At 37.6% G+C, this 14,420-nt stretch overlaps 1 protein-coding gene across 5 annotated transcripts in view; it reads left to right on the forward strand.

Moving 5' to 3' along the window:
• Positions 1-14,420, forward strand: part of NSMCE2 (NSE2 (MMS21) homolog, SMC5-SMC6 complex SUMO ligase) — a 213,177-nt gene that overhangs the window by 61,244 nt on the left and 137,513 nt on the right. For all 5 annotated transcript variants that reach the window (XM_038555503.1, XM_038555501.1, XM_038555502.1 and 2 more), the window contains exon 4: positions 3,858-4,011. In XM_038555503.1, coding sequence (XP_038411431.1) covers positions 3,858-4,011 — 154 coding nt within the window. The remainder of the gene's footprint in view (positions 1-3,857; positions 4,012-14,420) is intronic.

Consider the following 14,420-nt stretch of genomic DNA (forward strand, 5'->3'; position numbering starts at 1 on the left):
CCCTGAGAGAAGCTTCAGAAGCAAGTGGGTTGAGACAGGTAACTAGTTCCACTGCCGTCTACACAGTACCTAGTCATGAAATCAGTCTCCTTTTAGAGTTCTCATGGATCATTTTCCCAAAGGACAAGCACCTCTATTAAGGAAATTTTCTCTTTATCTTTCTTCTGTGGCATTCCTCACCCTTGGTTTTCTTCTTTGATTCTTTTAGAGTTCATTTTGCATCTCTTTTCTTTCTTTTCCCATCTTCTCATTTTGAATGTCTTTCCTGCTGTGTACTAGATCTCTTTAAAGTCCTATTTCATAAATTTATTAATGTGTATGTGCTGAATTGTGTTCTCCCAAAATGCATATGTTGAAGTCTTGATCCCCAGTACCTTAGAATATGATGGTTTTGGAGATAGGGTTTTTAAAGAGGTAATTAAGTTAAAATTAAGTCCTTGAGATGGGTCTCGATCTGTTAGGACTGCTGTTCTTATAAGAAAAGGGAATTTGGACACAGACACATAGAAGGAAGACCATGTGATGACATAAGGAGAAGATGGCCAAAGACTTCCAACCTCCAGATCTGTACAAAAAATATTTTCTATTGCTTAAACTACCTCTGGTTCATTGTTGTGATAGCCTTTTAGCAAACTGATACACCCTGTGTCTTTTAATTTGGTTAGGTTTTAAGTCCTGTATATAGGGACTTTATCCTTGAGAAAGGGATGGACTGAGGATCCAATAAAATCTCTTCTCTGATCTCAGATTTCTTGGGAGTATTTTAAATTTGTCCTGGGGAAAGAGGGCCTTCCTTACCCTTTTCAGACTAGATAGCATTCACGATCAGCTACCCAAAGAATGTTTTTTTCTTCTCATTTTGGGATTATAGATCTTATTTCTCTTGAAGATACAAACAGAGCAAGATTCCATTAAAAATATCATTAAGCCCCATTTATTGCATTGATTTAAACAGATAAGGAGTTTAATATTTTCCAGGCTCTTATTTTAATAGCTAGAGTACAGTAAGTTCTCTGTGTCATGCATAGTTGTACCACCCGCAGCATCACATTTCTAGAGAAGATACGTGCCGCAATGAATTCATGTGCTTTGCACAGTTCTTTTGAGGATCTGTCCTTGGGGGAAAAGATTATCTCTGAATCACTAAATTTGGTTTATTCAGGTTTTCCTAGTCCTATTTCAGGTTGCCATGTTGTCAGCCTCAAAATACCTGTCCTTTCTGCATTTCTTCCACCCCACGTTCCAGACAGCTCCTCAGCAGTGGTGGTAATGAAGCTAGGGAAATGAAGTATATCTGAGTGGGTTAGAGACTTTATTGGAAAAGAACTTTTATGTTTACTGATCATCTACTCAGGTCTGCTCTGATTGCCTCAGATTAAATAATAATTTCAGCCCCATTAAAAACCTTGAAAAGGTTCACCTTTATACCTGCCTGTAAAATCACCATTAACATCTCAGGTGGATCTGAGTCAATTTTATTTTATAAATCCAGAATGAGAGGCTATAATTCTTTTGTGAGATCTTGTCATTTATTTATTTATTTATTTATTTTGAGATCTTGTCATTTATTTGCTGTATCTAATCTGAACTTCATGCTACAATCTTGAACTTGTTTCATCTTGTTCTATCCATGGTAGAGGTGAGGATAGCTAGTCACCATGTGTAACAGCTCTTATTCTTGAGACATGAGGCATTATTACTAAATTACCTCTCTACCTTCTCTTTTCGAAACTGAGCTTTATTGGTTCCTTAGCCTTACAGGACTTATTTATAATTTTTAATTACATATAAGATGTGTCATTAAAGCCTCTCCATATTTTTCACAACTCTCTTTGATGATGGATCCACCACTGGTTGAATATCAACCATACAGTGAGAAGATAGTTTCTACACTCAGTACTATAAATACACATGTAGGCATTTTGGTTTTGTGCTTAGTTTTCGTTTTTGATTTAGCTAATTAAAATCTATAGCTGTTAAACAAAAGAAGATGATATAATTCTTCTTTCCATGACAAAATATTATTGAAACATAAATTGCAGGTCATCTTTTGACTTCACATGCATTGATACTCAGATTCAAAGAGATAAGAAATACATTCCATTGACTGGAACCAAATGCAAGAATTTTCTGTATCTATATTGCAGTCTTAACATTGCCTTCAACCAACTGGATTATAGTAAACAAGTCATTTAATTCTTTCTATATAATTTTATTTATGAAACTGAGGAAGGTAGACATCAAGATTGGAAGACCTCTAAGTTGTCCTCCAGCTCAGAGATTATATACTTGACTAATGACAGGAAGTCGATCAATTGTGGATTTGAATGGGAAAGTATATTTGGAGCATGTAAGAGAATTCACTTGAAATATATAAAGCACATACACTGAATATTACCTACTACATGCCAGGTGCTGGCAAACACAGTGATAAATCATTTTTCAAAGAGTGTATTTTATGAGGGAAAAGAAACATGTACAAATAAATGCAGTTGACTATTACAGGGGCTGTGATAGATTCTGTGTTAAGGCGTGTTGGGACACGAGGGAGAGTTTGGTGAATTTTGCTTGGGTGGCAGCAGCATCAGGAAAAGGCCAGTGATCAAGGGGCCAAATATGAAGGCCCGAGGAAGAGCAATTACAGTGATGTGGGGGTAAGGTGCACAGGGGCTGGGGAGCAGCCTGATGGCTGTGGCTACAGTTTGAGGTTGAGGAAGTGGGAACAGTGGGTAGAGATGATTTTTTCCAAGCAGCTAGACAACAAAGAGAAAAGAACTGGGGAGGGTGGGCAGGGATTAGAGGAGGTTGTTTATTGTTCAATTTGGGAGTAAAGAGCCAATGTAGAGGTTTTAGGGGAAAAAGCTTCTCGAGGGGAAAGTTTGTTTTGACAGAGGTTAAGAAGATGAAATTAAGAATGAATTTGAGGGGATCCCTGGGTGGCTCAGTGGTTTACTGCCTGCCTTTGGCCGAGGGAGTGATCCTGGGGTCCCAGGATCAAGTCCCACATCAGGCTCCCTGCATGGAGTCTGCTTCTCCCTCTGCCTGTGTCTCTGTCTCTGTCTCTCTCTCTCTTTGTATATCTCATGAATAAGTAAATACAATCTTTAAAAAATTAAAAAAAAGAATGAACTTGAAAGCAAGGTTGAGTGTGGAAAGAAAAACACAGATGGGACAGATACGGTGATAGAGCAAACCCAGTAAAGTGTTAATTGGGGGCACCTAGGAGGCAGGTGAATGGCAAAATACAATTCTTACAAGAGCTTTATTTTTTATGATAAAATATTGGGAGGAACAAAAGGAATATAGATTGAGAATTTAGCTTTGAACAGAACAGGGAACTCATTCCTAATTGTGGCAGCAGAGGGTGAAGTTCAAGATTAAAGCCTCAACTTTTTGATGAAGTAGCAGTCCACTCTCCCCTGCTGGGGCAGAGAGCGGAGCAGAGGAGCGAGCCCTGGGGAGAATGAAGGCTGGAATCTCCACTTGGGTAGTAGGAGAGGGGACTGAGCAGACTTGGCAAAAAGGAGGAAGCCACGAGGCTCAAGTTCCGTTGAAGGTGGAGGGCACAGGGTTGTGCTGGTGTGAGATGTTTCCCTAGTAGCTGTCAGGAGACAGCAAGTTAATAGGGCACTGGGGCGTGGGTTTAAGAAAAGTGATGAGTAGACGGGTCGAATGGCTCCCCCCACTGTTTACCAGCAGCCTGTTCTGGAACAAGTCTCAACCTCTCTGGTTCTGTCGGGATTCTGTTTTCTACCTCACTGTGTTTTTTTTATTTGAATGAAATGAGGTAAAAATAATGTTAAAAAAACGGTGTCATTGTTAACATTGAACTGAGACCAATGTTTTGTCTTCCTCAGGTAAAAGAAGAACGTCCAGAAAAAATACCAGACCTAAAATTGTTAGTGGAGAAGAAATTTTTGGCTTTACAGAATAAGAATTGTGATGCAGACTTTCAAAATAATGCAAAATTTGTACAGTTTAAACAACAGCTGAAAGAACTAAAGAAGCAATGTAAGTCTGCATGCTTTGCTTTGGTTGGCCTTTTTGAAATTAGGGAACTGACCTGATAAACAGCCCCAGAAAACTGATTTTTAGAAAGTTTGCCTCTCTGCTTGGCTTGATCCTCTTTCTAAATTGCTTTTAATTGTTGTTGCAATTCTGTATTTTGTCTAACTTTTGGTTCAAATCAGCCTGTCCATTTCTGAAAGCCAACAGTTTCCACAAAGTGCTAAGAAAATTTCCCAGCGGTTCGATAAAGTGACACTGTATTGTTCCACTGCTGGAGAGGGGGAGTTGGGAAATTAAAATGGAACTATTTTATTAAAATAGCAATGGTATTTTACATTTTAAACTGCTGTGCCACACTTTTAAAATGATCAGTCTGAATTCTGGTTTTGCTGCCTTTTGAGTAGTAGCAGCAGTGTTTTCTCAAACTAGTTTTCTCTTCTCAAATATGGACCAGGATCTTCTGGATCCCTTTGGTCTTTTGTGGTAGCATAAATTCCAGGTGATTGTGATTGTGATTCGAACATAATTTTGATTTAAAAATGAGACTGGGAAAGATGATTCATTACACGGAAAAATTTTTGTAGACAGTATTTGACAGTAGATCTTTTCTCCACGGTGAAGTACATCCATCCTTACCTTTCCTCTTTTTTTCTGCATAATCCACAGAACAATTTAATATAATTTTGATAGTTTTTACATTAGCACAAGTTGTCATTCTTCTAGGCTCCCGACTCTTATTCCTTAAAGAATTGGGTAGTGAAGGAAAGAACTTTTTTGTAGACTTCAATTTCTCATCATCTTCATTTGCATACTCGTGGAGCACTGTCTTATTAGATGTAAATTTCCTTCATGTCCTTATTTGTCCTTAGTGTAAGGATTCATATTTTGAAATAAGCTTTCTTTTAAATATAAGCATTTTCTTTAAATTGATGCTGAGGTCTCAAAAAACGACTGAGGAAGCAGCTCTACTTTTGTCTATTTTACAAGTAACTTAAGTTTCACAATTTGGAATGTTTTGCAATCACGATGAGACTTTTGCTTTTACGTGGATTTAAACAGTAAGCATTTTCTCCACGTTTTCGTCTATTTTTTGTTCTTCTTTGAACATCACAGCTACCAAAATCCTTCTAATATAAATTACATCGTCCCCCTACATGGGTGATAATTCTCCAAACAGGTAATATAATAATTTGCTAGTGTCTTTCTGATTTAAAGGCGCTAGTGAATTTCAGTTTTGATGTGGGCCAGACCAGCTAAATGTATTTTGGTTTTCTACTCACAGCCAGTAATGACAAATTATGGCAGATTTAGCATCTAATCATAATTCTTGATTTTTCAAAAGATACTCGATAGTATAGGTTGAAGGATAAATATCCAAAAATATGTATTTCTTCTACTTTTGTTATTGTTTACAAAGTTATTATTCTGTAAGAGAAAGCTTATAAAGGCTTTTAGAATTATATACTTAAAAAAAGAATTATATACTTAAGAGGAAACACTTTTGTATTAAGGATATATAATTCAACAAAATGACAAATGTAGGAATCATAGTTGTTAATTTCTTTAATGTTCTAGAAAATGATCAGGAGTGAGGGGTTTGAGACAGTTTCCCCAGGCCAGCAATACTACACATCATTTGGATAGACAGTTAAACTTTATCACAAAGTAATTTTATATTGAAAGAAATGCTTCCTTATATAGGGTTTCCCTATATATGGTAACACTGGAATTAAGACAACTTTCCCTTTTTGTTTCTCCTAAAATATGCTTTTAAAAAGTTTTTAAATCTCTAATGTCAGAACAAGCAAAATATTATATGCCCTCTTAAAATGCTCTTTAAGGCACATGTACTTTACTTGCAAGATACAGTGTTTATTACATTATTAGTACTGTCAAACTAGTACCATGTATGATGGATTTTACTGCTTTAGATGTAGCATTGCTGAGGATGCTGATTAGCATCGGGAGCCCACAATTGAAGTGAGCCAAGTTGAAGGGACTAGGATTTATACAGGAGCCAGTGATTGTTTGTTTTGAAATATGTTCTAAAGGCAAGGAATTACTTTTTTTTTTTTTTTTTTTTTAAGATTGGAAACCAGAAGCCAGAGAGAGATTCTTGCTTCTTGGTACCTATTTTGGCAAAATAGAAGCTGAAACAGTTTTAAGGCCTGTGTGTATCAGAAAGGTTCTTTCATAAAAATCACCACCACGCTCTCACCAACTTTATTTACACACACATAAACTGCATGGGATTAAATTTTGCCGAATCAGAATCTAATCACAGAAGTGCTGGGAAGCTCTTTGGTGGGGAGAAGCCAAGTGGGGGATTGAAATCAGGTGGTCTGAGGAAGTGGCCTGCATGCTGCCTCCACGCACCCTGCCATAGGAGTAAGTTAACTCAGCTGTGGCTCAGCAGCTGGCTCTCCCAACTATTTGGTCTTCAAGATCCCTTTACATTTTTAAAATTTACTGAGGGCCTCCAGAGAGGTTTTTTTTACATGGGCTGTGGCTATTGACATTTATCACATTAGAAATCAAAACTGTGAGAAATTTTAAAAATACGAATCCATTTTAAAAATCAATAATAAACCCCATACATGTTACCATAAAGAGGATTATGAAATACAACTACGTGTTTTCCAAACATAAAGAAAAACTAGGGAGAAGTGTGACATTGTTTTCCATTTTTGTAAATCTCTTTAATTTCTGGCTTAATAGAAGGCAGCTGGATCCTCATATTTTCTTCTGTGCTCAGTCTGTTGTGGTACATTGTTTTGCTGGATGTCTACAAAGAAATTCTGGCCGCACACATAGGTAGTTGGACTTGCTGAAAGGATCTTGCAGACCACCCGAGTTTCGCATTTTGAGAACCAGAGATTTAGGCCAGAGATCAGTAAACTAGAGCCTGTGGGCCAAGTGCAGCCTGCCTCTTTTGTTTCTCTATGGCCTAAAAGCCAAGAATGGGGTTTTTTTTTTTTCCCATTTTTTAAGTTGTCTGGGGAAAAGTTAGGAGAAGGGGATAGTATTTTGTGATGTGTAAAAATTCTATAAAATTCAGAATTCACTGTCCAAAATAAAGTTTTATTGGAATGTAGATACACTCATCTGTTTCCTCATTTCTGTGTGTGCTTTACACTAATGGCAGAGTTGAGTAGTTCTATCAGAGACCATCTGGCAAAAAAAGCTTTTAATATTTGCTATCTGGCTCTTTACAGAAAAGTTTGCTGACCTTTGGGCTAAACCATAATCAGAAGCAAGGACAGTTTTTTGTTTTTTTGTTTTTTTGACTTTAGATTTCTTTTCCATAAATACTATACATTTGTTTTAGGTACATTCAGAACACTCTGAGTGACTGCTGTATATATGAATCATTGTGTTTGGTGCTCCAAGATAAATAAAAGGCAGAGTCCCTGTACTTGAGAAAGACAATAAATACATACATGAAATAATGGAGAACCATCAATAAATCAAAAGCAAAGAAAAATGCAAGAAACAACCATTATACAATATAGGAGAGGGTCAGAATGGGAAAATGCAGCTTTTATTTGTAGCTGATACTGCCAATCAATGGATAGGGGCTGCGTAGAGCTATATGTTCAGAAAGATTCAGAGGCTGGGTTCAGGCCCAGCAAGGTAGAGTGTGCTGAAGGATTATGAAGTGTGCTGAAGGGATAATACGAATACCTGGTATTTGCTTAGAATATAAATATAACAGGTATGTTGTACTCATTTGAAGCTATGATTACTCAAAAGGCAACATACTTAAGTTGCATACAGTAATTTTTTTAATAGTTGTTTATGTCTTATGGATATTACCAGCCATTAGATACAACTTCTTTGAACAGTTTACTGATTCCTGGTCTAAACCACAATCAGAAACAAGGGCAGGTTTTTGGTTTGGGTTTTGTTTTGTTTTAAGGTTTTTCCATAAATACCATACCTGGGGACCTGTTTGCTGTATACAAGAGATATTATGTCTGTTGCAGCTTCCCAAGATTATTACCAAGATCAAATGAGACAGTGCAAACTTTGAAAGCCTGCTTGAGATTTTGGTTATTACTGAGAAAGGGCCTGTAGTGGCAAGAACATGAGCTTAGCAGCCGGAAGACCCGGGTTTGAGTCACCTACTGTCTGTATAGCCTGGTTTCCCTGCCGGTGCCCATTTTTCTTAGTTGTAATTCTCAGAGGAGTACAAATCAAGATTGAAGATTATTTTTACACATGGTGGCAGTGATGATAACTGAGTTAAGGAACAATTCCAGAGAAAAGGATTCCATTCCCCTAAATGGGAATCGTGTTCTTAACTTAACTCAAGTTGTGAAACCAACAATATGATTTGGTTTAAGGCAGATGTAATAACCATACTTCCTTAGATAAAGTGATTGTAATTTAGCCCAACAATATGTTCAGGTAATGTCTCTCTTCTTTGACTGTTTTACTTTAACTGTCTTCACTGTGCCAACTCATGGCTTCCTGCACTTTAGCATCAGGAGAACTTAATGAGAATGTGTAGATAGCCCTGAATGGACACTTTCTCAAGTCATCAAGCAGTCGTTCTCCTATACTTTATTTGTTCACCGATTACATAATTAGCAGGTTGGAGAAGTTTCAGGGCAGGTCAGCAAGGCAGAAATTGACATTAGACAGTAACTTGATATTCAGAAACCTTTGAAATATAAGGGCTTCACTTTGTGATCAAAAATAGAATTGACTGAATCTGTGATCTTTAGTATTAAAATAATCTAATATGAAATGTAATTTTGTTGGCACATTTAAATGCTTAGAGTAAGGATAAGCGCTTTTTTTTAATGCTAATCTGAAGACTTAGCAGAAATTTAGACCATGTATTTAGGTCACATAGGGAATACATAGGATATAAGATATGGACATAATTGAATCCACAAATGAACTTAGAAATCCACTTTCAGTCCTGGTGATATTTTATACTGTAATTTCATAATTATCTGGACTCCCAAATCATCAACTCTGTACCTTCATTTTAAGCACACTTCATTTAAATATCAAAACTGATAGGCTAGGGATTGACCATTTACTTAGCAAAAGGTGTCCCTCCAGCCATTAAATAGAGAGCTCCTCAGGGAACATTAGAATACCTTCACTTACAAATATTCTTAGTGGGTTGCTTTCCCTTTCCTTCAACACCCATTTAAAACCACAGTGCAGTTCCACAAAGGTAGATATTTTGATGTTTTGTTTACTGCTCTAGTCCCAGTCCTTAAACTCCAGTCTGATGTCTAAGCACAGAGCATCTACAGCATAGCTTCTTGATGATCACAGGAATCTTCAGGAGAACTGTCATATACTTGAGAGCTTATCCTCTATCTCAAGGAGACATCTGCCACCCATGCCTGTCCCTTGTTGCTGTGAAGAGGCATGGAACCCACTGTGGCCAGATCTTCAGGTTCTTTTGGGAAATGCAGAAATCTAGCTGATTATTTTTCCATTACTATATTTTTAAAACACTATGCAAATAAAACTGTCAGCTTGTGACGTTTGGTTTTACTTTCTCATAATACCATTTTTCTCAGTGCCTTGTTTAGGCACTTGATGAGGAATATCAGCATTAATTTGGCCAATTAACAGACTATGATTTCTTCAGAGAAATGGGTAGTCTTGCTTTCAGGATACTCCAGACTAAGGCCAGGTTGTGCATTTCATATCATTTGGGAGTGGGTTCTGTTGCAAAGCAGATGGAGATTTTGTGGTGAGGGGCTGGGTGTGGAAACCCCTCACCCAGATGTATATAAGCAGTAGGGTTATAGAGAAGACTAGCACCTTCGAAGGTTGATAGAGGGCATATGTGAGTGTTGAAACCTGAAAGGAAAGAGATGAGGAAGAAGCAAAGGTGGTGCCAAGAGGGAAAATGTTTGGCTGTGCCTAGAAATATGTTGAGTGCATTTCATCTGGGCATAGTGTTGACCAGCCTGACTTAATCCTGATACTCTTCAGCACATGAATCTCTTTGTCATATGATATAACGTCTATCCAAACAATGTGCATTGCTGGCCTGCAATTAACTCAAAGCCCAAGACCCTTCAAGGCAGGAATGATTTTGTAATCATCCCTATATTCCTTTTGTTACTCACATAATCAGAGTTCGGTTAATATTTATAGAACAGAATTATTCAACTAGATAAAGAGGGTCAGAACCTAGTTAAGGCTTTCTGATGATTAAACTCATGCATCATGAGTAAAGGAGAGAAGAGGAAAATTAGCATTCATAGCATTGGGATTTAAAAATCAGCATAGGTTAACCATTTCTATTGTCTTTGAAAATCCTTTCACTTGCTCAGAAATCCAGCAAATAATTTAGTGTGTATAACCCTTTATATGTTGGTACAAATGCATGGTATATATAATACTACACAGTTTTTAGTGGCACAGTAGCATCATGCTTAGGAATTAAGTAAGTATGGCTCACTTTAAATGTGACTGCTTAGAACATTTATTAAAACTTAAGTTTGTTGGCTCTTCTGCAGGTAGTTTTATCATCTCTGTGACCCTCAGTTGATTTTCATGTTTTCCTTGATGATGATCAAGCCATCACCATTTACTTGCAGATGACCATTAATTGTTGGGAAATGCTAAAAATCATAAGTTTCACAACAGAGATTGACTTTTTTTCAATTGGATCACATCCCCAGCATGAAGGGTTACACTTACTGAATGAGATTTGGGTCCTATGCAAATTTTTTATTCCTGTATGTCTGCCTCCTTCTCTCTTCCTCTTCTCTGAGTCAGTGTCTCTGACTCTTTTCTATTTGTCTCTCCTCTCTTCTGCTTTCTTTGTGTTTCCCACCCATGTATCTTCTCTTTCCCGGACATCCTTAACTCACATCAGCAAAGCTAAATGGTACCATTCCCATCTTCATGATGAAGCAGCTTCAGAGAGGGTAAGTGACATGCCCAAGGTTGCAAAGCCAGAAAACAGTGGAACCAGAAGAGAGGAGGTGCCAGGGATAAAAAGAGAGCATTACAGACAGGTGTAGCTGTCCCACCTCTTCTAACTCATAAATTTGTTACTTCCTAGGAATTTTCACGTGTCAGGGCAGATTTGCAGTACCAAATAAATTGAATAAGTGAAGAAGAAAAAAGGTTAAGAAAATTAGATCCATTCTGTTGTGTTTTAATCAGAGCATTAAGCTATCAGGGAGCTGTTGGGCCGTGAGAACTGCCCTTTATGTGGAGCAATAAAGACACTACCATCTGTTCTTCTTTCACCTTAGATTTGCCCTAGTCCTCTTAGGAAATAGTAAAAGTGATGACCAGGCTTCATATAGTGCCTAGTGTATATGATACTTAATGAATGCTTGTTGAATTAATGCATGACTACAAGCATTGTTTGAGTGCCCACCTATGCATAGGATATGCTACCTGCCATACTTTCTCTACATTACTATTTATTTCTTACCCTTCAAGATAACAACCCATTTTATAGATTAGAAAGTATGCAAATAAAGGTGGTATAGCTTCCCTAAGCTCATAAATGCTGAAATTTAGATCCTGGTTTGGGTGACATCAGAGCTTATGTTCTTTTCCCTGCATACCACACCAGCTCTTTGAAACACACCTATTTGGTCTTCTTTTCTCTCAAATCAACCATTTCATTCTTGACTTGATTTCTCATAAGACTGTTAAGTAGTGAACCGTTTGTTAAACCTCCCAGGTCATAGATCTACACTGATATACTCTGATGACACTGGGGGAATCTGTTTCATCCAGCCAAGAGTGAATCTCTTGGTTGGTCACTTCTATGTAAAAATCAGAGAGTAGAAATTGTACCAGACATTATATAGTAGTTTATTTATGTGTGCCTCGTTTTGCCTTCAAACTATCCCCTAGAGAAACACATACTTGAAGTGAGACTCACAGAAGGTAAGTGGCTTACTTGAGCTCACAAAGTTACAGATTGAGACTCCAAACTGGGTGCCACTCTTCCAGATCCCATGGTTTTGGCAATACATTGAGGAAACAGTGACTAAGAATGCCATTTCCAGTGTGAATACTTGCTGTTATGGCAGAGAGGAGGAGGGTATTTACTGTAATTACAAGTTTAGAACAAATTCCATGAAATTTATTTCAAGCATAACAACAGTAATCCCATGCCTGTACATCACCTCTCCTAATCTTCACAACATCCATATGCGAGAGCGGAATGCACAAAAAACGTAGGCTCTGTTTTTAGCACACTGAATCCCGGAGGTGGCATATTTACCCAGTGTCTCACAGTCAGGAGGTCACAAGGCTAACAGTTATGTTCCCGGGGAAAGGGGCAGCTTTAGGATGAGAGATGGCTATAATTAAAGTTATTAGGAGAGAAAGGTTCAGTTATCAAGGGCAAAATGAGTCAGCTGCAAGTTTAAACACAAACTGTGAGCCATGGGTGTTTCTCTCCTGGTGGCTTATTTTGAGAGAGTGTGATGCCATTGGTGCTCAGAAAGCAATCTGAACCTAGAGTAGGAAAATCAAATCATGTGTCCTGGGGACGATGTAGATCATACTTAAGAAAATAATTATCTTGTCAAGTTCCTAATTCCTGAGGTTGCAATGATTTCAGTTTTATAATAATAAGATGCATGTAATGAGTGGCCCTTCGTAATCAACACCGCCCCCCAAGTTTTAGCCTCCGGCAGTGACTATTCTGTGCTTTTAATTTTTTTTCTCTATAGTTTTAATTTTTGTTGTATAAATGGATGTTATACATATATGTATGTATATAACATATATAATGTTATATACATGGATGGAATCATACAGTATACAGCTATCTAAGTGGCTTCTTTCATGGAGCAGAATGCATTTGAGATTCATCCATAGTGTTGTTAATATGGGTAGTTCATTGCATTGTGTGTTATGAGTACTATTCTACTGTATGGATGTATCATAGTTTATCCACTCACCAGCTGAAGGGCATTTCAGTTGTTTCCAGCTTGGGGCCATTATAAATCAGGCTGCTGTAAACATTCCTGTGCAGATTTTAATGTGATTATAAATTTTCATTTCTCTTGGATTGCCAGCTAGTCTGGTAAGTACATGTTTAACTTATGAGAAACGGACAGACTCTTCTAACCTGGCGTACAGTACTGTTTTCCCAGCAGCAGTGTGTGAGAGTGGGAGTTGATGTGCATCCTCATCAGCACTTGTGTTATTGTGGTTTTGTTTTTAATTTTAGCCATTATAGTAAGTATGTAGTGGTATCTCCTTATGGATTTAATTTATGTTTTTCTAATGACCAGTGATGTTGAGCATGAAGTTCCTTTTATATGTAAATTTTAAATATTTTTTTCATGTTTTCCTATCCATGTATCTCTTACATTTATTCTTTAATTCAAGAAACGTTGTAGATGATATACAGCAGTTATTCTTCCATTGGGCTCCCCGCCCTCCCCATCAGGGTCACCTGGATGTTAAAAGTGTGTGTTTTCAGGCACCACTCCAGACCTAGGGCATCTGACTCTCTGGGGGTGGGACCTTCTGGGTCTCCTGTATACCAGAGTTTGAGAACTATTGGTTTACAGAAGTGGCACTCACCTATTGCTGGGTTTCAAATGTGAACTTTAAAAAAAAAAATCCAAGTTCTGTCCCCACCCTCAGAGATTTAGATTTAGTTGGTGTCTGGTGGGGCTCTCTAGGCATTTCTTTCTAAGCTCTCCAGGTAATGCTAATGTACGGTCAGGGTTGAAAATAACTCTTCTATTAAAGGTTGCTTAACCAGGCACTCTAGAGGGTACAAACCTGACATATTTCCAGATCTCGTGCAGCTTATTACCTACAAGGGAAGAGCATATGTGCACAGCATAAATTATAAGCACCTACCTACAGGTTACTTAGTAATTACCTAACGAATTAGATTGCACTTGGTCTCTTGAGTTTGAATATAAACTAACTTTATTCTTCTATATCTGAGAGCCTCATTTTTATAGTCCATGTTATACTTCATTTTCATTTGTTCAAGTGTTTATTGAGTGTACTGAGAATGCCTCAGTGAATAAAATATACAAGTCCTTGTGCGCATGGAGTTTACAGTCTGACCTTTGGTACCTACCCATCATCTGCTTATATTCTTAATAGCTCTAAAAGGTATCTATTCATATGTGTAGTTGATAGCCTTAAATAATGATTATATTTGTGTATTTGTCATAGTTAAGTACTGTCCTTGTATTTGTTAAAATTCATATTAGTCCTATTTTCTTGATAACTTCTAAACTCATTTATCTCATCACCTATGTATGTTGATAACAGTGTTTTTTGTTTTTTGTTTTTAAGATTTTATTTATTTATTCATGAGAGAGAGAGGCGGGGGGTGGGGGCAGAGACACAGGCAGAGGGAGAAGCAGGCTCCATGCAGGGAGCCTGACGTGGGACTCGATCCTGGGTCTCCAGGATCAGGC

Source organism: Canis lupus, chromosome 13, assembly GCF_011100685.1.
Source record: "Canis lupus familiaris isolate Mischka breed German Shepherd chromosome 13, alternate assembly UU_Cfam_GSD_1.0, whole genome shotgun sequence".
NCBI lineage: Eukaryota > Metazoa > Chordata > Mammalia > Carnivora > Canidae > Canis > Canis lupus.